The 26,278-nt window shown below is 38.6% G+C and overlaps 1 protein-coding gene across 13 annotated transcripts in view; it reads left to right on the top strand.

The window, feature by feature from the left end:
* The window catches only part of LOC122806731 (plasma membrane calcium-transporting ATPase 2), a 2,851,771-nt gene that overhangs the window by 1,322,858 nt on the left and 1,502,635 nt on the right, over nt 1-26,278 (top strand). For 11 of the 13 annotated variants that reach the window (XM_044077397.1, XM_044077394.1, XM_044077391.1 and 8 more), the window contains one exon: nt 21,748-22,262. In XM_044077397.1, coding sequence (XP_043933332.1) covers nt 22,064-22,262 — 199 coding nt within the window. In that variant the 5' untranslated portion in view covers nt 21,748-22,063. Of the gene's footprint in view, nt 1-21,223; nt 22,263-26,278 lie in introns of those variants that run through there. The other 2 variants (XM_044077400.1, XM_044077389.1) reach the window with 2 other exon arrangements.

Below are 26,278 nucleotides of genomic sequence, written 5' to 3'. Positions count from 1 at the left end.
CCCCAAACAAAAGACCACAGTGAAGAACTTCTCTAAAGCAAACTTCACACTACTCAAAACTGGTGTGGTATCCTTCAAGGCCCCTGAGCCAGTGGAAACCACAACCCAAGCTGCGGAAGCCCTTACAAATGCTTTCTATGAACACCTCCAGGACTGCATGGATCAGGCAATCCCAAATAAAACCAAGACTCTTTCCACAAAGGGCAAACGTCCAGTCTGGTGGACCCCAGCCATTAACAAACTTTACAATAAGAGGAGAAAGCTATTACATGATAGAACAAAATCCATAAAAGGGAAGTCACCCCTGATCATTATTAGTAAAAAATACGAGCACTCATAAAATCAACTAAGGCCAATTTTGAGAGAAAAATTGCCATGGATTCAAAGGACAATCATAAGGCCTTTTTCAGCTATGTTAGGAACCTGGGTGGAAACTCCCAGATATGCTCAGAATTAGTCCAAAATGACAAAAAAATCACTGAACCCACAGACATTGCCAACATACTGGCAGACAGGTTCAGTGCAAACTTCACCCCCCTCTCCCCCCCTAAAGGAGAGATAACTATCCCAGCGGAGTGTAGCCTCCCAGACATCTCAAATGTGCAGGTGAAAGCTGCTCTCTCTAAAGCTAAAAACACAGCATCAATGGGACCGGATGGTGTCTCCGGCTGTGTGCTACACGAGCTAAATGAGGAATTAAACCTGCACATAAGGCTGCTGTTTAATCTCAGCCTTACCACAGGATACGTGCCCAAGGAGTGGCATACGGCAACTGTGGTCCCACTCCACAAAGGCGGTGCCTCTACGGACCCTGGTAATTACTGCCCCATAAGCTTAACAAGTCTAGTCTGCAAAGCTATGGAGAGGATCATAATGGAGCTCATAAACAAAGATATAGGGGACTTGCAGACATTGGACCCGACCCAGTTTGGCTTTGTCAAGGGCAGATCATGCCTTTTGAACTTGGTCGACTTCTTCGAAACAGTCACCAAGGCCATTGATGAGGGAAAGGCAGTCCATACAGCCTACCTTGACCTTGCAAAGGCTTTCGACACAATACCCCACTCGGTATTGTAGAAAAACTTACCAGCTTAAATGTAAACCCATATGTCACAAGATGGGTTGCAAACTGGCTTAAGAACAGAACCCACAGGGTTAGAGTTGCTGGCGCTATGTCAGACTCCAAGCCGGTCACAAGTGGTGTCCCACAGGGCTCGGTCCTTGGCCCCCTATTGTTCGGCATCTACTTCTCAGAAGTACAGGCCAACATGGGAGGACTTTGGCTGGCAAAGTTTGCAGACGACTGCAAACTGGGCGCCATAGTGGAAAGTGCATCGGACACGGATATCCTTCAGAAGGGACTCACGGAAACAGATAGCTGATGCCAGAGCCATGGCCTGAAGTTAAATGCCAAAAAATGTATAGTCATACCCTTCGGGAAAAACAAGGTAACCCTAAGCTACCATATAGGTGGCAATCCACTAAGCACAGAAGAGGTTATCAGGGACCTGGGGACCCAGGTTGACAGTGGCCTTTCTTTTGACACTCACATTGCTAAAGTGGTTAGAAAGACCTTCTACATTGCCCACCTGATCATGAAGGGATTCACATCCAGATCTAGGGAGGTCATTGTTCCCCTGTACTCTTCACTTATCAGACCAATGATCGAGTACAATGCCCCATTTGGGATGTATCTCACCCGACATCTGCAGCAATTGGAGAGACCCCAAAAGTTCCTCACCAAAAGGATAAAGGGACTCCAAAATCTGTCATATGCTACCAGATTGAAGAAACTCCAGCTCTATTCAGTCGCATACCGTCTGCTCAGAGGTGACATGTGCCTGACATACAAGGCCATGTCCAACCCGGAATTAATGGACATGCTCCACCTCAAAAAATCCAAATCCACCAAAACCACTAGAGCAAGCGACTTAAACCTTATCACGGATATAAATAGGACGTGCTGGAGGGATAGATTTATCACTCAGAGACTCCCTATGCTGTGGAATAAAATCCCGGTCCATGTGAGGCAGAGCACCTCGCTGGCTCTGTTCAAGAGAAATCTTGACCTGTGGATGGGAGATCATAGGTTTACCCCAGGAATCATCTCTGTGTCACTGCTGGACAGAGGCACAACAAACTAATGGGCACAGTATTTTTTCATATAAGGGGTGGCGTAAGCCACAAAACTTTGGGCTAGGCTTATAAATGCCTTAGGGCAGATAGCCTAGTATAAACTTATGAACCTATGAACCTATGAACCTAAACATTGCTAAAATAAAATGTTGTTTTACCACCATGCATTTCACTGCCAAGACTTGAATGCAGGACCCTGTGCACTACAGTCAGAGCAACATACCACTATGCCAAATCAGCTGTTTCTTGAAAGACAGGAAGACTGAAACTTAAATGGCTATCATTTAGTGAATTCAGTTCTCACCATAGCTCTCAACCTCTTCAACCTTTTAGCAGAAAACACCTGGACTAAGTCAATAATGGGGGAATGCAGCCCCCAAACATATTCAGTGAATTCAGATCTCACCATAGGTCTCAACGTCTTAGCACAAAAAAAAATGGACAAAGCCAATATTGGGGGAATACAGCCCCCAAAATAGGGACAAATTTCAAATATTGATCTTATAAACTTACAAAATTGCTAGAATAAAAGATTTTCTGTTACCATGTACTTTCTAAAGGCTATGAAGTCTGAAATGCAAATGCTTGTCATTATCTAGTGAATTCAAAGTCCAGAAAACCACAGATTTTATGAGTAACAGAACAAAAATATGAGGCAAAAATCTGAATAGTTTTCACAAGTGGTGGTGGTAGGGAATTCAGGCTCTTGCTACCTGCACCCAAGGTACATGGTTTGAGTCTGAGTTACTCTCAAGGCACCAGGTATATTTAACAGGGGCATTTTTCACACACACACACACACACACACACACACACACACACACACACACACACACACACACACACCTACCTGAGTTCGGAATTGCAGCAGCTTTGTTTGAAATACTACAAAGTCCCTACTTCCTGTGGGAGCAGCTATCCATACATGCCTGCAGACATTGCAGTATGGTCCCCTTCCAGTCTATGTGGTTGTAACCGCATAGACTTCTGGGCATCTGTACTCTGATGCCTTCTCTTCATAATCTATACTCATTAAACAGCAGTTCGGATTCTTGCATGCATATGCAGAGTTACGGGAACTCACCGAGCACACATGCACAGAGTTCCAGGACTCGCAGTTAATTATTTTATTTCTTTTTTTCTTTTATTTTACAACTGGGGGCTGCAGTCCATTAGCACAAGCCACCCTGGTTGTGTTAAAAATAGAGAAAAATTATACTCATACCAAGCATGTTAAATGTGCAGAAGAATAGGGGTGTTGTGACAACCCAAAACGTGTGTGTGTGTGTGTGTGTGTGTGTGTGTGTGTGTGTGTGTGTGTGTTTGTGTGTGTGTGGAAAGGGACATTTGATAAGTAACTGTGACAAAAGAAGATGATATATTTGTAGGGAAATGAGACAAGATGCAAAAAAATGTGAATTGAAATGTTATAAATGTAATAACATTGAGCATTTAAGGGTGAACTGCAAAAATAAAAATAAGACTAAGGAAAATGAAAAAGGAAAAAGAAAACGAACAAAGAGAAGTAGTAGAAAAAGAAAAATTAGATGAGAAAAAAATAAAAAGGACAGAAGAAGGTTCTGAAATAAGTGATGAAGAAGACATAACTTGGTAAGTAGTAAAAGAAAAAAAAAGAATTCTATTGGTAAAAGAGTAAAAGACAGAAAAATGAAATTTAAAGGAATACGTACAAAAGAAAACAGAAAGGAAATGGATGAAAGAGGATATATATATATATATATATATATATATATATATATATATATATATATATATCTATATCTATATATATATATATATATATATATATATATATATACAGCTAATGAGTGTGAGTTGCTATAATGGTTAAGGTGTTTGACTCATAGACACAGGGTACAGTGTTTGATTCTCACCTTTGGGAGGGGAAATTGGCTAGGCTTAGAATCGACTATTAAGAAAGCTAGATTAGTAATTAGCTATGAACTTATGAAACATGAATCTAAGGAAAAGGGGAAATGAAAAATTTAGAGTGCTTTCTGTAAATATAAATAGTATTAAGAATATATTAGGTAATACCGGGATTTTAGAGTGGTGTAATACAAGTGATGCAGATGTAATTATGTTAGAAAACACATGTTTAAATGAAGAAAGTTTAAAAATGGAGAAACTATGGGGAGGAAACATAACCTGGAATATGGCAAATAAGAGATGTGGAAAAGCTTTATTCTGTAGAAATGCAGTAAAGATGTTAGATGTAACTTTAACAAAAATGGGGAAGGTTAACCATTGTAAATTTAAAATGGAAAAACAGGTAAATAGGATTATAACATTATATGCTTATACCAACTGTAAACACCGGGAAAGCTTCTTTCATCAGATTTTGACTATGTTGTGATAAATATGAATATTATAATTTGGTGTTTTAATTGTGATTTAAGAGGCAAGCATAAAAAGAAATGAAATGATATAAGAAAAATTTTAGAAGGGATTCAGGTTACTGGCTAAGGCTCTTGCCACCCCTATAGTGCCTTTTTTAGGCAAACTTCAAAGGACAAAACCACCACCGTAACAGGTACAAGCATGCAAAATCTGAAGGTAATGCTACTCAATGCTAGAAGTCTAAACCTAAAAATGCACTCTCTCGAGGCACTCCTAAAAATGGAGAACATCGATATCTATGCAGTAACTGAGACCTGGTTCAAGGCTCCAGAGAGCACCCCTGCAATACCAGGCTACAATTCTTACCACACTTTTCGGCCACCAAACCAGGACCGAAACACTAAAGGTGGAGGAGTGTCAATATTCACCAAGGATATTCACACCACCAGGCTAGTTCACCAACACAATGTGTCTGAAATTCTCCAAGTGCAACTAACACTAGGTAAGACTGCAATCCAAATTGTAGCTTGCTACAGATCCCCCACCATACCCCAAGATTCTCACTACACCTTTCTAAACATACTGGAAAATATTAAGATAGAACCAAACACCCTAATACTGGGTGATTTTAACTACCCTGCCATTAACTGGGAAAACTACTCATGTCCCAACACCTTTGCGCAATGGTTCTTGGAATTCATAAATTCCAATGCCCTGGGTCAACTAATCCATAGTCCCACCAGGGGCTCCAATATCCTAGACCTGGTCATTACCAACATGGGAAATCAATGCTCCATACCTATGGTCACCCCCTCATTAGTCAGGTCTGACCATAAGCTAATCACCCCTAACATCCACATCCCACCCCAACCCCCAGTAAAGAAACCACCATAAAAAACTTCTCCAAAGCCAACTTCATGCTACTCAAGTCAGAAGTGACAAACTTCATAACACCCATGCAGACGGGAACTGAAGGTTCAACTGCTGAATCCTACACTAAGGCACTGTACGAGCACATCCACTCATGCATGAATCATGCCATCCCAAATAGAACCAAAATGCTCTCATCCAAAAAAAGGAAGCCAATCTGGTGGTCCCCTGCCATAAACAAACTTTACAACAAAAGGAAGAAACTTTTGCAGAAAAGAGGAAAATCCCAGGATGCAAAAAACTCCCTTACTAGCCTCAGTAAGAAACTGAGATGCCTCATAAAATCCTCCAAAGCTAGTTACGAAAATAAAATTGCCAAAAATTCCAAAGACAACCACAAAGCATTCTATAACTATGTCAAGAATCTAAATGGCAATGCTCAGATCTGCTCTGAGCTAAAACAGAATGGCATTAAATATACTGATCCAAAGGATATTGCCAATATCCTGGCAGATCGATTCAGTGCCAACTTCACCCCCCCTCTCACTCCCTAAATGGCCCATCTCAATACCGGAAGATTGCCAAATTCCAGTAATAACGGCCACACAGGTACAAAATGCACTCTCTAAAGCCAAGAAATACAGCATCCATGGGACCAGATGACATCCCGGGCTGTGTACTACATGAACTACAATATGAAATGGCACCTCACCTAAGTGTCATGTTTAATCATAGCCTCACCTCAGGTTTCGTACCCACTGAGTGGCGCAGAGCTACAGTTATCCCAATCCACAAGGGGGGATCCACCTTGGATCCTGGAAACTACCGTCCCATCAGTCTGACAAGCCTTATCTGCAAGGCCATGGAGCGTATTATCATGGAACTTATAAACAAAGACATTGGCAACCTTCAAACACTGGATCCCACCCAGTTTGGGTTTGTGAAGGGCCGATCTTGTCTCCTGAACCTGATTGACTTCTTTGAATCAGTCTCCAGAGCCATGGACAAGGGTAAGGTGGTCCACACAGCCTATCTAGACCTTGCCAAGGCCTTTGACACCATCCCCCACTCTGGAATCATAGATAAACTTACTAAGTTGGGCATTAATCCCTATGTCACCCAATGAATTGCTAAATGGCTTACTGATAGAACCCACACTGTAAACGTAGCCAACTCTAAATCCAGCTCCAGACAAGTGACAAGTGGAGTGCCTCAGGGTTCAGTCCTGGGGCCACTCTTGTTTGGCATCTACTTCTCTGAAGTACAGGTCAACACTAAGGGACTCTGGCTAACAAAGTTTGCAGATGACTGCAAACTGGGAGTCATTATTGAATCCCCAAATGATGTGGATACTCTACAAAAGGGCCTTACAGAAACAGATGCTTGGTGCCAGAGCCATGGGCTCAAGCTCAATGCCAAGAAATGTATTGTTATCCCCTTTGGGAAAAAACATGTATCCATGAATTACCATATAGGTGGCAGTACACTAAACACAGAACATGTGATAAGAGACTTAGGGACACAGGTGGACAGTTGTCTCACCTTCGATAACCACATCGCCACAACAGTCAGGAAATCCTTCTATGTGGCACACCTCATCACGAAGGGCTTTTCATCCAGAAAGAAGGAGGTCATTGTCCCACTGTACTCATCCCTCATTAGACCCATTATAGAATACAATGCCCCATTTGGTATGTACCTCTCAAGACATCTGCAACAACTGGAAAGGCCTCAGAAATACCTCACTAAAAGAATCACAGGCCTAAAGCAGATGTCCTACACTGACCGCCTTAAAAAACTCCAGCTATTCTCTGTCGCATATCGTCTACTCAGAGGCGATCTCTGCTTAACATACAAGGCCATGTCAAACCCAGAGCTGTTGGACATGCTACACTTAAAGAAATCCCAATCCCTCAGAGCTACACGCTCCAGGGATCTAAACCTTGTCATCACAATAAACAAAACATGCTGGAGGGATAGATTCCTGACCCAGAGACTCCCCAGACTCCGGAAAAGATTGCCCATACATGTCAAGCAGAGTGCCTCTTTGGACCTCTTCAAGAGGAACCTTGACAATTGGATGGGAGAAAGGAAATTCACCCCAGGGATCACGTCAGTCGCCCTGCTAGACAGGGGTCCAGGAAAGTAAATGTGGGAAGAAATAGCCAGGAAATTGTTATGGCTAGGCTTGTATAGGCCCTAGGGCTGATAGCCTAGTACCAACCTATGAACCTATGAACCTAAGTTACAAGATGTGGTGAGGTAAAACTCTGGAATAAAAATTCATGGACTTACTAAAGGGGTATGTGTAGAACTGAACTAGATTATTTCATAGTATCAGAAGGTTTAGTTATAGGAGAAGAAGAGGTAGCTGAAACAGGATTTTCTGATCATCATGCAATATGGCTCGAGATAAAGGAAAACAAGGAATATATATATATATATATATATATATATATATATATATATATATATATATATATATATATATATATAGGTAAAGGAATAAAAGGGATAAATGAGAAATGAGTATGAAGAAGGAAAGAGATTAGTAATGTACTTATGGAAAGATCATATTGCTATGAGAACATTTTATAAAACTTGGTCTGAATGATGGATGACATTTAAGGAAACATAAAACATGTTTTTACAGTGGCAATATGATGTGAGAAAAGCAGAAGAAGAAAAATATAAAATAACATATAATGATGTGTTTAAAGATTTGTAACATGATAGTATTTTCATAAAGAAAAATGTGTAAAAGAAATCAAGAAAAAATAAAAACATTGTTTTATAAGCAAAATATTTTACAAGGAAAAGGAAGTATTGAGTTACTTAAGCATATTAGTAAAGGAAAATGGTAGTGTAATGACAGAAATAAAAAATGTAACAGGAGAAATAGAAGGAATTTAGAAATAGTTTATGAATAGTATAGTACACTATGCACAAGAAATGTTATAAAGAAAAAAGAATGTAGTTAATAAAACATTGAAAGTAAAGTTAACAGAACAATACAATAACATCTTGGAACAGGAGATTTCTTTAAATGAACTATATAAGGTATATGGGCAAGTAAATGTAGATTTGGCTGCAGGACCAGATGGAATATAGTATGAAATGTGTAAAAAAATAACAAGTGATTGGTAAAAATATATTATTAAAAAATTTGAATGAATGGTTAAATTAAGGTTTTCTGTCTAAAGAATTGTGGAGTGGAATATTTAAGTTCATATGGGAGAAAGAAGATAGAAGACAATTAAAAAACTCAAGACTGATAGTACTTAATGATGATTGTAAGATCTTTATGAAAATAATACAAAAGAGATTTGAAACTGAAATGGAAAATATTATGGGAGATAGTATATATATATATATATATATATATATATATATATATATATATATATATATATATACTATAAAGGGGAGGGTTTGTCAAGAATTATTAATGATGGAGAAGCTGTGGATGATATTATGAATAGAAAAGAAGCATTATGATAGGAGACCTTAATAAGGCATTTTACAGCTAGACATGAAATCTTATGGGTAATAATGAAAGAATATAATATGTGAAAAAGTTAGAAAATTATGTATATCAGTGTATAGTAGTAATAAAGTAGAAATACTTTTAATAAGCCAGTACATATGAAGAGTGGTATAAGACTGGGATATCCAATGAGGTGTATATGCTTTGAATTAGTAATGAATGTGATAGTATGTGAAGTAATTTACAAAATGGAGGTTGTGTATATGACACCTGAAGGGTTAAGAATTCCAGTTCTGTTAACATATGCAGATGACATTATAAAAGAAGTAATAATTGCACAAATGAGTGTCTAGAGGTAATAAGGGTGGCTTTACATAAAGAGAAAAGTAAAGGTTTAGGTGATGTAGTAAATCTAGAGGGTGTATATTTTGCAATGAAGGAAGTTTCTTTGTTAGGTATAACATTTTGGAATAAAGATGTAAATAGACTTTTGTAGGGGAAAACAACAGAAGAAATAAAACAAACCTGTCTTTTATGGAGAAGTTTTAAATTATCATTAAAAATGCTTATTTGATAAAATAAGTTATTCTGTACTGATGGGAAAAATAGCACACTTAGCAAGTGTATTTATGCTGCCAACAGTATTTGAAAAGGATTTTTTGCAAATAATTTTTTTCCTTTATATGGTGTTTTAGATTAAACCCAGAAAAAAGAGTTTTGCATATAAATAAAGGAGGATGTTTAGGATTAATTAACCTAGTGTTATATGCTGCTTCATTAAATATGTACAACGTGTTAAAAAAACGAGAGATTAGTAGCAAAACTGTATAAATATAACTATGATAAATTTTGGGGTATGGTAAAAAAAGAGTAAAAGAGAGTGTGTGTAAATGAAGAACTAAAATGCTACCAAGAAAAAATATTTTTGAGGAAAATAAAAATTGATATAGAAAAAGAAAAGTGCTGTATAAGAAGGTATTACTATGTAAAGCCATGGAAAATCTAACAGATGAAAAAATGAATGCTATAAAAATAAGAAGCAAATCAAAATGTAGAATGTCAAGTTTTTTGTGGAGACTTTTAATGGATAAATTGCCAGTAAAAATTTACCATATAAAAAGAAAAGTGATGTAATAAATTTGCTTTGTTAATAAGAAGAAAGTACAGAAGATGTGTTTTTGAAATGTAAAAGAGTAAAAAAGTTAGGGGGAAGATTATGTAAAGAATTTTCAAAGATATAAAAATTGGATAAAACAAACATGGATATGATTAAATATGGATAGTATAAGAACAGAAGAAAAGAATGTGCTAAAGGAATAGATAAGTTATTTTATGTTATATGGGTTATATAGAATGTCATTATAAATGAAATTATGTTTAATGATAAATGGATTTTAGCAGCAATATTAAGTAAAATTAGATGGTGTTTATGGAAAAAGGAGGGGTCTAATAGGGATGAAACTTTAGTATGATTGTGAAGGAAATTATGAATATGTATAAACAGATTTGTATATTTATATACTTGTATATGTGTAAATATTTGTAAATATGTAAATGTTTTATAAATAAGAGTTATTCTCATTTATAAATAAAGAACCCCTACTCCTTTCAATAGGTTCCATGGGATCTTTTGCAATGGACCAGATATAGACACCAAAAGTCTAATATATGGTGGCTTGTCTTATGACTCAAGATTTCAGTTTTGTTTTATATCTAGGCTTTAACAGCAGTTTTAAGTTCTTTGTAAGAAAGCTTAGTATGCTTATGCCTAGGGGCTTTAGGACAGTTTTGAACAGCTATAAGAATTGTAGAATTGCCAGCAGCTGTGGACTGTAGTATGATACAACTCCCTAACTTACACATTGTATTGCTGCTAACATCCACTTCTTTTGGAACTGCTCCTAAGACATAGGCATGTGCTATCCCAGTATATGTTGAAATATGCACAGAAAGTGTGTAAAATTGTTGTAGATTGAATCCTCCTTTTCTATAGCAATAATACCTTTATTCCACAAAATAGTTATAGTTACTTATAAGGTACTGCTGGAAAAGGGGTTTATTCAGAATTAGATTGGATGAGTTGGCAACCAATATTTTATTGCTTTTTAAGACCATAAGTAAGATTCTTTTCAAACTACCTACCACCCTAATGTTCCTCTTTCAATTCCCCATCCATGTTGGTGGCACTACTGTATGGAAAGAGTGATTGAAAGGCATCTTGAAGTTCTCCATGAACGTCTTTGAATGGGCAAGTTTGCAGTGGAAATAAGCACTCTACCAGTGGATGCAGCATTTAGAGTTGCATATTAGAAACCAATACATGCAGAGCATATTTACAAATCCTCAAAAGTGGCACAGTTTACTTTTTTGATGGTGTAAGCTTGTTTTATAAACCAGAGTAAGGCACCTGCACAGACAGCAAGTCTTTCATAATCTGTCCCTCAGAAGACATATAAAGGCAATTAGAAAAGACTTTCAGTATGGGCATTTGCCACGACATAGATCATTTTTCCTTGCTGTGTCTCTGTTCTTCGCTGTCCACTTTAAATTCAGTGATGCTACCCAAAGATTCTCCATGCTTGTAGTTAAGGTCTTTCCTCATTTTTATTTTGCCAGAACATGTGTTGGTTATTTGAGTTCAAGGAGTCTTCCTATAGTGGACTTGTTCTGGTCTCAGATGTTGGATGTCCTGTTAATTAGTGCAGATTCCCACAGGAAGGATGCTTTCTGGTTGTGTTGTGCTTACTGGTTACACCCTTGTCAGTCATCACAGGGTATAATCAGCTCCACTGGAGTGGACCACAAACTGTTTTTATCTTCTTCCAGTTTGGGACATTGAGGAGTGCATTATAGACCAATGTTACTGCATAATGGGCTATGGATCCACTGGCCTAGTTACAGGAAGTAGTAGAAGTCATTTATAGGTTTTTAGGTCTTATAGGCCCTTTCCATGTCCCATCTTTGGATGTTTTATTTATTAACATTTGTTTACCAGGAAAGTCTGACTGGGACAGAGCCCATTTTCAATGGAGGCCTGGGCAGAAATGCTGCAGATGCATGCCTTTGGAATGTGGGAGGAAACTGGAGCACCCAGAGGAAACCCACATGAATGCAGGAAGGACATGCAGCCTCTGCACAGAAGGCACCCCAGCCATGAATCGAACTGAAAAAGCTCTTGCTGTGAAGTGATATCACTAACTGCTGTATCGCTGCACTGCCTATGTTCATCCCTATGAGGCACTTGTCCACATCCTGTCTTCTCTAGCTGGAAGTATTGATATCACTTGCATGGTTCATCCATTTGTCTTCCCTCAGTCCTGTCCACTGACATAGGAATAAGCCTCAGGAGTTTTCCCACAATATCTTTCTTTGTAGACAGTAGGGCAGTTAGGTTGCAGGTCTTTTGACTTATTGATAATACAATAATGGCCTGCAGGAGGTTTCAGGCTAATATTTGTGCCCTTTCGAAGTAGAGCATGGAGTTTATTGGTCAAGTTTTTTCCTCCTCTGATCAGACTCAGATGTGCATTTTATGGGTGTCTGACTGCAGGCTAATGTTTGTATTTTTGCCTTTTGTTGGATTCTGGCTGCACGATTGACATCTCTTTCAGGCAGTGTAAAGAATTTCTTCAGTTGATTTCATTGATGCAGACACACAGGTGTAAAATCATGGGGAGTTTGTGTATTCTGATGCAACTGCAGAGCCAAGAGTTATTCCCATTTCCAGTTGGACTCAGTTACCACAAGTTTCTTTGGAGATGCTGCCTTTTTTGACTTCCATCCCAATTTTTATATCAAAGGTGTCCTTTCATGTAGGGACTGAAGGGCTAGTATTTTTATTTTTTTTTTGTAAATGTCACTCATGTCACCCAACTGTGTATTGTTTTTTAGTTTGCGTGTCATCATCCACCATGGTGCCTGTCCCAGTTGTTAGTTGTTTCCTGTAGCACAGCAATTATAGTAAATTCATGACAGGCTGCAGTCTTGGTAGCCCTTTCCCATGGGGTTACTGCAGTATCACTTTCAGGGGCACATTACTGGATATTCTCAGTTAGGCTTTCTGTACCAGCAGATTACTGAGCATAAGATTTAGGTATAGTCTTCTGTTGGGGACGCAGTGTTTGTTTTTCTTTTTTCCTTTCCATTTTTCTGGCTAACCGTCAAGCCACCTCCACTAGTCCAATTATAATTTTTTCACAATTCCCTTCCTGGTGAACACCACAGTGTTCCCCTCACTCACTTCTTGGGAGAGTTCCTGTATCATGGAGAGACCCCACTCCCCTTGCAAACTCTAAGAGATATGTGGACATGCCAGGCAAATGGATGGGAAAGGCCAGTAGAGAACACTTCCTCCTTCTGTGAGTAGATTTTCTCTATCCTAAGGCCCTAATCCTCTCAGTGGGATGACCAGGTAATGGGAGGAGCAATACTGAGCATGTGTCCTACCCCCTCCCTTCTGTTGCGCACACATCTTTTTCCTGCTGTCTTCCAACCCAGTGTCTGCTATCCTTTGAGTCCCAACCTGCGTCAGCACTCATTGGATGATGCACAGTATGGACCCCTTTACTCCCAGATTAGGCACACTCATTGTTTTTGTCACTCTGTCAGATGCATGACCCAGATCTCTAACTGAATTTCTCAGTAGTCATCATTTATCCCTTTATGTCACTGCAGTGACACTAGATGACAGTATTTGCAGGTGCATATTCCCAATCAGACAGATTTACTAGGGGAAGCTGTCCTGTCAGTTGACAAAGACAGACTCTCTTCAGTATTTATGGAAATTGTATAATTATGTAATGCTAGATACGCATGGAGAATTCAGTCTTAATTAACCAAACTCCTTCCACTCCTTCCCCCAGTTTTGGGAAAGGAAGTTTGCTGTGATATTTTCTTTATTTTGCTTTCTTGGCATGATCAGGATTTGGAAAATGCAGGAGAGCTGTGACATATTGCAGGAAGGGGAGTTGTTTATTTGGTCTAGCAAGGTTATATCTGCAGAGCTAGTCATGAACAGTGTGGAATGATGATATGATACGGGTAAATAATGAGCGGATTTTCCGAGCAGAACTAGTACTATGATAAGCACATAATACTGTGAATTTATTATGATCATCACAGTTGCTGACATTCCTAGGATGGCAATTAGACCTAATCATTGGCAGGCATAATTACCCCAGAAACAAGTATTATCTATACAGGCACAGTTGCCCAACATTTTCCGTTCTAACACAATTTCATTTTAGTTTTACCTCAAGACATTAGTAGCAATGGCTGCAGTCATTCCTATGGAACTCCACACCAGGTTTCGCATGGAGGAACACAATGTATAGTGTGCATTCAGTGGTCCTACAATTCAGATATCATCTGCTGTTCCATAGGAACAGGTGGTGGACAGTAGTACACAGTCTTCCATTTGTGAACCTCTTCCAATTTCCAACTCCACAGGGATCAGCCACTGTGGATGTGCTTTACTTAGAGTTGTTGGGAGGTGCTACAATGATAAGACAGTGCAGGGTATTTGGATGTCTCAGAAGACAAAACTCTACATCACTGCCCTAGAGATGAGAGCAGTCCTATTCCACCCTCTACTCTTTTTTTCCCATCCACAACATTAGCCCAGTGGCTTCCCTTCCTGCACCTGACTGACCCATTTAGCCCTCCAATGACACAAGAAACATGTAGCCCATTTGTTTCTTGGTGGAGGTGAGAGTCTGGTGTTAGGGAGTGACCCACTCTGCAGATTCTGTGGACTGTCCCATCTCCATCGCCTTGGCAACCTGTGAGCACCACTATAGCTGCCTTGTGAGGTGCATGCACAACCTCTTGACCAAATGACACATCACTTGCAGCACAGGCATCCCAGGCTTTTATTCCAAAAATGGACATCCAAAAGGCTGAAGTTGAGCAAAAACAGTTTTAATAACAGTAATAAATGTACACAAAACAAACTGGTGAGTGCTTTTACGGTTTACCTGCTTCTTCAGACCATAAAACATGATAAAACATTTGAAACCTTATATACAAATAACCAGCCATGCAATTAAGAGATGTCAAGTCACATGGTGCAATTAATGATGCAATTGTCCCCTCTTCAGAGCAGGTTTTAAAGACACAGCATTATTTAGACCTGGGTGCACAGCAGCCCTCAGGTCAAGAATCCATCTTAACTCAAAGTATTCTGTTTCATTAGCTATATCACCTCCCTTATATTAGTACCAACTTTATGCAGAACCAAAACCTTAAATCGATGGTTTCATCAGTTTCCATCATGTTTAGCTAACGCATTACTTTCTTTCCTGTTGCGTATATCATTATTATGCTCAAGTACTTTTTCTTTCAACGTTCGATTGGTTTCCCAGTATAGAACCCTTCACATACAGTGCACTGTGCTCAATAAACTATGTTCTTATCTGTGCAGTCAGCATAAAAACTAAACTCAGTCTTTGTCATAGTTCTACGATGTGTAACAGAAGTGACCATCCCCACATACCTACAGGCACTACACGATCTACATGCATACGTACCTCTTCTTTCAGAATGTACCCTGTCACCATGTTTATATAGTTCTGTCTATAACATAGACGTTGCTTCAGGGTTTTATTGTTTTTAAAAGAGAGTTGTGGATGGGGTCCAACCACATTACCTACACTTGGGTCCGTCATAAGTATTGGCCAGTTCTTTTTCACCACATCACAAATGACGTTAATGTTACAAGAATATGTTAAAGTTACCGTACTTGCATTGCCTTCAGGTAAATCTGAGGTTTCTCCTTAGCTCATTGGTCCAGGCTTTTATGCCACCAGGGATAGACCTGCATTTATGTAGGTTTTACCAATGCAGTAAATTAAGTGCCCCTCCCCACCCCACGTCACCTCACCTCAGGAAGGATGAGCTGGCATTGGTTGCTCACTCCATTTCTCCCTGATCAGGTCCCTCCAGTGCCAGTGTAGCTAGTCAAACATGGCTCATCTAAGGTTCAGTCACAGCATTAGCCCTCCCATCCCCATGTCATGGGACAAGTTTTAGGGATCCCTTTCTCTTGGCACTGCATGCCTCTCAACCTCTTAGAGCAAAAAATCTGGGCAAAGCCTAAAATGATGGGGGGACAAATATGGACAGATTTTAAATATTGCTCTTACAAACTTAGAAAGTTGATAAAATAATAGGTTTTGCATTAGCATGAATTTTCTGAAGGATGTGGAGTCTTAAACTCAAATGTTTGTCATTATTTAATTACTTCAATCCTCAGCTATTTGCCAGAAAAGTACAGATTTTAGGAGGAACACACCAAAAATATGAAAAAATCTGGACATTCTGTGAAAATCTGTATAGTTGAGAGATATGCTTGGCAGAAGTTTATAGGACCTATGTAACAGCAATTCTGGAACAAAATAATATTTTTTCTTCATTTACACAGAAATTAATGCTTTAGTGTTGGTTGAAATAATATTTACTAGGAAAACCCCCATAATCCCATTGTATGATTATCCAATGGGACCACTTTTATTAATCCTGTTTGGTTTGGCTTACATATAAGGATTGTCTAGCCTAAAGGTTCCCTAGGGACATGGTATTGAGTATTGTGCTGGCAAGAGTTCCATGCATATACAAAATCTTACAACAGAATTAAAACATTTGTCTGGAGAAGAATGACTACTTAAAGGGATCATTTTTATTTGCAGAAGATGAACTACCAGCACACATAAGATCATTAGGTAGTGTAAACACATTTAGTTGTAAGATAAGAAATGGGTGAGTAAAATATTTTAGCAGCATCAGGTAGACTGTGGTCTTTAAAGCTCAATAGCAATAACCGAGGATACATAGATTCTACGAACATATACATTTTTCTTCCTGGACGTCAAGATGTAGACATAGCTGATTCACGCATTCTTCCACCATTATTTCTTCTCATTTTTGTTCAGAGGAACGAAGGTCTGTTGCTATTCTTTGCATTCTTGCCTTAATGTGTCTCTAAAGAGAAATTCAACAAGTTCTAAATGCCTGGTAACTGCTGTTTTAATTAGAACATCAGTGCCCTGCTTGGGTACATGTACCATTTTCTGACAGTTTGTAATTATAGTAAGTTATACTGAATCACTGCTTACTTACCGGCCTTATTTTGCAGCAAAATATTTTATGTCCCCCTTAAATACACACAATTATCAGTCAGCTGTGATTCAGAACATTTTTTGCTTCCACAGTGAACACACAAGGAAACTCTTCATGTTTTAAAAGTGAAGTACTGCAATCTTGTGATCTGATCTCAAACTATAAACTCTTTTTCCATTGGCATGGCCTGCTGTCACAAACACAGATGCTTGAGAATATAGCTGCTAAGGTTTATACCGCAGTTTTGAGTTTGACTTCTGTTTCTATTTGACAATCGTGTGGCTCTGTGTAAAACATGTAATCAGACAATGGTATCAAGTGGCTTTGGAAAACAGGCAATTGTGCCCTCTAGATTTAATGAGATGACAAATAAATCAAAATAAGTAAATAACTACATAATAAAATCCCTGTGCAGTGCATTGCTTTTAACATTTTCCAACTTCTTTTCTTCTTCACCCTTCTCTGTTTCCTCTGGTATTTTTGTTCTTCATTCCAGGCAAATAGCCAATCATTTTTTCCTGCTTGCTGTTAGCATATATAGCTCACAATACCAGTCAATGAAGAACTGGAGCAAGATTACACTATCACTGTAGTCAGGCTGAGAACATTACGTGTGCACTTTTTTCTGCTCCACTGTGTAGGTCTCAGGCTACTTAAAGTGTGCCTTCAGCAGCAGATTTTTGTAAAAGATCATCCTGTTGATGTTCAGAATTACTTCAGTGCATTTAATGTGTTTTAAACTGAAAAGCATTTTTGTTTGACATTGCTAGGATTTGGAACTAAAATCTCATGCTAATGGCTTTGAGCAGCAGACATTAGTAAAAATTTAAACAACCCAATATGATTTGCTTTAGTAGATGAATATAAGGTATTACTTTTGTCACTCACTCATAATGTATTGTGCTTTGTTTAGATGGAGTACCAAAATGGCTTAGAGTATCAGCCATGCTACAGAAATATTTTCGAAAGTGTGTACCTTGCATAGTTCTCAGTCAGATAAGGCCCTGTTAAGTATAATTATTTTAATCAAGTTGGTGATTACTGATGTAGTATCATTGCAGGGCCTGCTACTCGCCGGTGTGTATAATGGTTCGAGGTAATGGTGTCTGTTGATGTGATGCCCCAACTCCATATACAAAATGGAAAAAAAAGAGAGTTGTTGCTGACACTGAATCACGTTGGTGGTGATTGATTTAGTATCCCTCCATCCATCCACAGCCCCTTTTCCCATTTTTTGTACATGGGGTTAGGGTGTCACTTCAACAGTGACAACCATCTAGAGCCAAGGTTCACAGATCGGAGTGGCTAGCCCTGCTGCTGATTGATTTAGTGTATTTTAGGTAAATTACTTTAAGGTAGAAAATTGGAGACCAGAGTTTGAATCCTGTTGAGTGTTAGTTGCATGTATTCTGACCCTGTGTAAGTTAGCATCACTACACTTCATCACCTCTTCCTAAATGCATCTTTCTTTTCAATGGATTTACTTAAGCAAGTTGCCTCACTTATGTTTTACTTTCAAAAGAGCTACCTGGCATGTCAGCCGGTGTCTATGCTGTTTGCTGTTGGGAAGTTGTCTGAACATGACTCCTGTGGAGTCTGAGAAGTTCATTAGCATCTACACTGGACCTCCCAACCCCCTCCTGAGTGCTTTCAAATGGCTTTGGGGAAGAGTATAGAATATAGAATACCGGTCAAACAACTATGTACTAAGTGTATTGTCCCCAAGAGGGGCTTACAGTTCCTACTGATTTCAGTAGCAAATGTCAGTAAGTCACAATAAAGCCAAAAACTGCTAGTGTCATTAATAATCTTGACTAGTTATAAGTATGACTAATTAGTAGCCAAGGGTCAAAAGTTTGAGGAAAAATAATACAAGTAATTTTATTTTTAAATGTAGCAAAAACCTTAGTCTTGCTGCAACTATTGTAATCAGTATTTTATCTAGTATGTCAAGTTATGTGTCACCAGTAATCATTTGTCCAGCTTTCTGTTTCCTGTGCTGTTATGGATATGTTTCTGGAGAAAGGAAATAATAAACACACCTCTTCTGTCAAACAAAAGTTAAAATGTGTTAGAACTTAACTGTTTACACCTGGTTGGACATGAATTCTTGCTTTGATGTGTACTGGTTTGTATCTCATTGATTCCATCATACAAGAAGCCTGTGGTTTTGTCCAGTTTTGTTGTTACTACCAGTGCATCGCCAGATATTCATTACATAGTTCATTAGATGAATAAGGGGTTTGTGTAGCATTTATTGTTATATTGTGTTTTTTTTTAATTCTTTCACTCTCCTTTGATGAAACATCATTCCACTGATTTACTTGAGACATCGTTAATACTTTGTAAGTTCTAACTGCGAAAAAGGATGTTAGCATGTTAAATAATGCTCCATAGACACAGTTAGGAGATTATGTTGGAGAGAATATGGTATAGCATCTTTAGAGTAGCATAAATTGTGTCATTTGAAAACTGGGACCTGCAAAAAACTGCATGCAAACTGTCTAGCTGGTTGTTGCAGCCACACCCTGTATTCCCGCCCCTATTGCTATCTTCTCTCCATCTTTCTCATGCCCCTTTAAAGACATCTGCCATTTTAATTTGTGCTGCCTAAACTAGAAATGTTTCATTTATCTACCACTCTTTCTGTGAAGTAATACTTCCTTACATTAAGACCACTACATCTCCGTGCGGTGCTATGTTGGGATGTTCATATTTGGGAAATTATGTAGCATTTAGTCTTATAGGCTGGTGTATTTGGAAAATAACAAAGAGCAGGGTCATTCTGCCATTCTTATAATCATCAAGAGTTTCTCGTATTGTTATCCAGTTTTCATGAAGCATGACATAAGGAACTCCAAGCATATATTCATGAAATCCACTGATCCAAGGCTCAGAGAGCAGCATTACCTCTGCTCCTTTTCTCCTGTGGATCCCATGATAGTGCTGTAGAAGAGGCCAATACCCCATCTCCAGGCACCTGTAAAGTAATCTTTTGTTTAAGGCCATGCGTTTGAGAGGCACAAAATATAATTTCCTGTCCAATATGACCATGCTTTTTCCATGTTCTTTTAGAATAGTGGTATTGCCTTCACAGCTTTCCACACATGGTATTTAGTTAATGATTGCCACGGCACACTGCGCACATTTTTAGCATGTGGGATGGAAGGTTTATCATTGGAGACTGTCTTGAGGGCCTCAGTCACCACTGTATATGGGAACCCATGCCAGTATAAATCCAGACCTAGTTGTCCACTGCTCATTTACAAATGTTTGTGGCATGTAATGAGTTATGCCTGGGTAACAGCACTGGTTCTTTGGCTACCTTCCCCCATCAGTCATAATGTCATTTTGCTTAATCTAGGCACTTTGTAAGACTCTGGACTTTCTTATAAAATTTGTCAGTGTAATATATTTTAAGGTACTTTCTGAAACAATGTTGATATCAGTTTGAAAGTATTTTGCAAGGGATGAACTGTTCAGTCTGGTTCGAAGAGGTTTGTCATGTTTTAGGGCACTTTAGGTCATGTGTAGGTATTTCCTTCACTGGAGGGTTTATCTTAAAATATTTGAACTTTCAGTACCATATAATAATCCCAGAGTAGTTATTTATTCAAAGACTGTTGTGGGAGTTTTACAATGTGGAAGTGTAATCTGCAGATATTTGTGAATCTCAGATTTATCTAGGACAGAACACTTGTGTGTTTTTTACAGTACAAAATTAATACTGTTTTTCACTTACTGTACATCTCCTTAACAAGCATGGATAACAGTTTTTCATCATCTAGTAAAAGTAAATACATAAGATTCCAGACTGAAAACGCAGGTTTAAATAAGACTCGATAGTTGAAGTATGAGTGGATTTTCACTGCCCAGTCACTGTTAGTGCTTAGAGATCCCAGGCATAAGAGCAGTGCAAAGCAGCACTTTCAAGGTCTAAGACAGCTTATCATTAGTATTTGTTTATCATGGAACATCGAGTTAGAATAAGATCATGTATATGCAAAAGCACAAACACACAAAGACAAGTTGCTACTGTTTTACTTATATCCTAATTGCTTGAAGGGTACTTCCAAATCATTCCTTTCCGGTATGATTTTTTTCCTTTTTCTTTTGTCATAGTACAGGCAGATAGGCATTGTTCACCCTCCCTTTTCAGCACAGCCTCCGCGGCTTGCTCTGCATAGTAACATGAGTAGTTTGTATCTATTTCTAATGCAGTGACTTCCCTGGGAAAGCTACTGAGCTTATGCATTAAAGATCAGCAGTGAGAGAGCCTCTCATTTTTGGTTTTCTTTCTCTATTAAGAGGCTGTCCCTCCTCATCCACAGAATATATGCCTTTACGCAAAGCAAAGTTTAAATTAATTTAGGGAATGTTTAAGGCTTTATAGGCTTCTTCTTTTTTTTTTTTTTTTACTCTGGTTGAATGAAAAGATTGATGCAGTGGAGTAAACCTGAAGTTCACAGCAGAAGCACTTCCAGCCTGCAGCAGTAATAGTTGTGTTATCAATATTCATGAGCCGTCTCATTTAGTTGGGACTCATGGGACTGATAAAGTAAGGCACGGTGCTCTGCTGCTGAAGAAAACTGTACAATGTGACATAGATAGGAACATCACGGGCTGCAGTAGCAGCTACTGCAAAAGGCTTGAATGCTTTTTTGCAGCAAGAGCTTAGACGTCTTTAAAACTATATGATTTAGTGGCTGCAAAGATGCTCTGGACCTGTGTGTGAATTCAGTACTTTTAACCATTTTTTCCATGTTTTCCCCCCAAAGGTTGAGTGCATAAGATGACCATGTAGGATATTACAGCCTGGGACAACAACCATCATGGGACATGGTTTCTGGAATGGAACTGGACTGCAGCCGTGAAAGCAGATACACTGTTCCGGACTGTTACCTTTGCAGAATTATCTTCAAGCTCCCCAAAGGTCGAGTCCTTCGTCAAGAGAAGGAGATATATTTAAGGCAGACTGGATTCGTTTTATAACCATCACGGTTGAAGTTTATACTGCAGGTGTCTGTAATGGTCTACAACTAGATTTTGTTTCCTTATTCTACAGCTTATACAAAGCAATACTGTAACGCAACAATGGGTGACATGTCAAACAGTGATTTCTACGCAAAGAACCAAAGAAATGAGGCCAACCATATGGGTGGCTTTGGTTGCACTCTGGAGGAGCTACGTTCCCTTATGGAACTTCGAGGAAGTGAGGCAGTGATTAAAATCCAGGAGTGCTATGGAGATACTGAAGGGCTCTGTAAGCGTCTGAAGACATCACCTACAGATGGTAAGATGACTGTTTAACATCATACATCTTGGCTGTATATTCAGCTAGTCTCAGTAGAATGAGTCAGTTAACTGAATAAAAGTATAAAAATATTCCTCTAAGCATACTGTATATTCCATACATAGGCGTGTGTTTAGTGCACTCTTTTGAAGATTTTTTCTTCTGAAATGCAAAAAAAAAAAAAAAACTGTGTGCTATCATTTTCTTTTAAATGTGCTGTTTATGAGATATTGGGAGATTATTTTCTGTTGGATTTGGATTTAACATGATATTTCTGCTGTTAAATCGCTCTTCTGACTGCCTGAACGCTAGAACATCTTGACTTCTCTATAGCTAAAACTGTACCCTGCCTGTTTTCTTCCTGGTAGCTCTTAGTAGTGGCAGTACTGCAGAGATCTAGAAAATGACAAGGCATGATCAGAATCCATTATTTCAGCTAAGTGACTCTGAAACACTCCCAGGTGTGCTGGCTGAGGTAGGGCATGGGCTTTTATAATTCTCTTTCAAAAATGGAGAGCTTCATACTTACTCCATTTAGAGAGAAACTCTCTGTGTTTTTCTTTCTCTCTCTCTCTCTCTCTCTCTCTCTCTCTCTATTTTTTTCCAGGGACAACCCGCTATTAATTACGTGGATGGAAAGAGCAAAAAATAGAAACAGGAAGTTAATATGCTGTTCAGTCTTTAACGGGAACCAGTGGGTCAGAAGTATTGCATTTTTCCTCTGAAACTTATTTTTCCCTATTTCTTAAATATCTTTATAACCAGTTTGTACTGTTATATACCTGACTGTTTTAGGGCTCTATGAATTATGAAACTTTTCATTTAGGACTTTGACTTGGCTTTTGTTACCAAAGTGATTGTGTTGTCTTTCATTTCAGGAACATTAATTATTTTTTGGCTTTTGAAAGTAGGCCAGATGTGTTATTAGGTGTTAAATGTGCTTATTAAGAACATGTATAGTCACAAAGAGCATAATGTAAATGAAATACATCTGAAAAACAATGAAAGGTAACCATTGAAAAGCAACATGCAGAAAATGGATTATTTGCAATAAGCATTGGTTTAGCATATGTGAATCGGATGGCAGGCTGAAGTTAACACATTTTTGTTGAACAAAGCAGCATATTTTCTTAGAGAAGTGAAATTAATTGCAGGCAGAAAAACGATGTGTGGTAAATTCTTCTTGCTATAAATGTTATGAAATGGATGAAGTCATTAATGTATATCATTACATTAAAGCCAGATCATAATTAAGCACTAGTCACATTGCTTCTTTGTCAGTTGGTTCATTTCCTAGCGAATTCTGCTTTGCAAGGAAGACCTAACAATACCCGTTAAATAAATGAACTGTACAATAAGAAGGAAATTTAGGTTCTTAGCTGTACAGTTCATTGCACTGTTATATTGATTCATATTCAGACTATATTATGAAATTACTGATATATTTTTAATAATGGAATCAGTGCGTTGTGGATGTTTGCACATGCAAGCATAAAGAAACAATGCACATCTCAGATGGATTAAGTATTTCTCTATAATGTAGAGTTAACAACTCTCAGCAAGCGCATTCCTTCCTCACCCCTATCATATTTGTGAAATAAACATGTAACAGATCAAAAGTGCCAGAGGTCTCTCAGTCAGCTGATAAGAAATATTTAAATGAAATATATGTATTGGAATATTAATATTTATGAACAGAAGTCAGGTGAGGAGTGTGCTTACAAAAAAAATCCACTTTCAAATATAAATGTTTGAGGGCAACTAATAACAAGTTACATGACTTAAAAACCCTTTTCTTGCAACAGGAGTAATAGATATTACTGCACTCTGTAACAAGAGTACATTGTCTGTATTAGGACATCATGGGAAGAAATCCTAACTCTCCAGTTTAAGTATCAGCTGTAATTAGTTTGACGCTAGCTTAGAGGGTGTGTTGTCTCTTTCTTGTTTAATCAGAAGAAAGCTGTGTGAGTTGTTTATATATTTAAAACAGCGATATCTGCAGTCCGTTTGATAGCAAGTAATATTTACTCAGGAATCTGCTGAAAACGGTAATATATCTTTTTACATTTTGAATTACATGTTGGCTTATTTGTGGGATAGCAGGATCGGTATCAGCACATCATTGCAGCAAAGAAGTGACTTAACTTTAGGTGCATATACCATGTAAATCATCCATGGCAAAACATGGATGAAAGTCTGAACACTGCAGATGCCACTGTCCTTTGCTGTGACAGGTGTGACACCATGTCATTGTCAAAGGGAAAGTTGCCAGCAGGCAACGAATGGGAGAAATAAAATGTCTGATAGTGCGAGTTGTGACATTTATCTGCGTTTGTTCTTGTTTAGCACTGGCAGAGGTAGAATTTGTGAGGATGTTTTTCACCATATTCAAGGTTTCCTACTTTTATCTTGGTGCATCATAATAAGCCATGGCTGTTTAGTGTGTCCCCCCCACAATCCCTGTCAAGTAAAATATCAGGAAGCAATACAAAGTCATCTTGCAGGCACAGTGGATCTTCTCAGAACAAATGTCGAACTAATTCTGCTGCATTTGCTTTGAGATGTATAGCACAGACTTCATAGATCACAGGCTGTAGGAACAGACAGGACTGGTATGATGGTCATTAGAATGGACCCATTTACAGAAAAACCTTTTCAGGCTGCTAACCCCACCTATAATTCTCATAATGCATCACTTTAGAAGAACACTTCATTTTTTCCAGCTGTGAGAAAGTTAGTTGCACTTTGTATGGCTCCAGACTGCTTTGATGAATAAAACTTTTTTTCTGAAGTGTTTTGTTTCACACACAGCTCTGTTCAGTAACTTTGAACCGCATATTTCTTCTCTTTACGTTCTCTTCTCTTGGAAGCATTTTTTCTGTCCTGACTTTTAGACCCTTGTCCCTTCTGCAGCCACAGATTTCTCTACACAAGTGTCTCTGTGGCCAACAAAACCTCCTAGCAAATATTTAGTATTTAATTTGTTTGGGTGCCTTCCATGACACCTGAAGGGGATCTATCTGAAGGAGGTGTAATAACTGCACAAAAAGACACAGAAGAAAATCCCATCAGAATTACTTTATATCAGAACAAAAAGTAAAGTCTAAAGTAGGCACCTTCTAATTCATCTTCCCGTTTTCCTGAGCCAGCAGTTTATGAAATTCATGCGTAGAATGTGAGAAATCATCACAGGCCAGCAAGCTATTTGGTTGAATTGTTTTGAAAGTTTACAAAAGACAAGGGAGCAGAAGGCAAAGATAATCAAGACTTGTTGTGCTTGTTACTGCTAACCCCCAAGCTTAGTATATGGGGGTGTCACCTGACAGACCTGAGCCTTTTATTTCTTAAGTGCACATCTTTCATCTGACAATTAAACTTCACTAGTGTTCCTACCAGCCACCAGATTACAGCCTATGGCACAAGCCATTAGGAAATTCAAGGGACATTCTTTAATTTGGTATTACAGACCAGTCTGAGACAACGCAGTGTCTCTGTTTAGGTATTTGTTCCCTGACATCTGGTTGCTGGATGCAGTTTCAACTGATGGTACATCTGACCTGTCCTCACTGGTGCTGACCCTTTTGATCCCAAACCACCTTCCGTCAACGCCTCTGATGTCAGCCTTTCTGATGTTGAACTGTTGTAAGCTGGGCTCCTGTTCCACAGCAATCTTTTCTGTTGGTGCAAGTTTTCCTCCCCAGTGCTATTCTTCTCTGCATGATATAGCCCCTCCCTAGCACTGTACTACAGGGAGGCAGAGTTGTCCTAGCCAGGTTGGGCTATTCAGTCTGCAGGCTTCTGTCTAGCAGCTGCCATTTCCTGACAAGCTCTGACCTCCTTGAATCAGCCACCCACATAATACAGGATTGAATCCCTTTTAGTGCCTTTAAGGACTGCTATTTATACTATCCCAGATGTCTAGTAGTTCCTTACACCATTTTTTTTGTATTTTCAATTAAATGCCTTTAAGTCATGCTACACAGATTATCCTTGGTGTCTAGTCTTTCCCTGCT

The sequence above is a fragment of the Protopterus annectens genome, chromosome 7.part0 (assembly GCF_019279795.1).
Source record: "Protopterus annectens isolate FY-2018-M chromosome 7.part0, PAN1.0, whole genome shotgun sequence".
NCBI lineage: Eukaryota > Metazoa > Chordata > Ceratodontiformes > Protopteridae > Protopterus > Protopterus annectens.
This window is presented reverse-complemented; position numbering and strand designations above follow the sequence as displayed.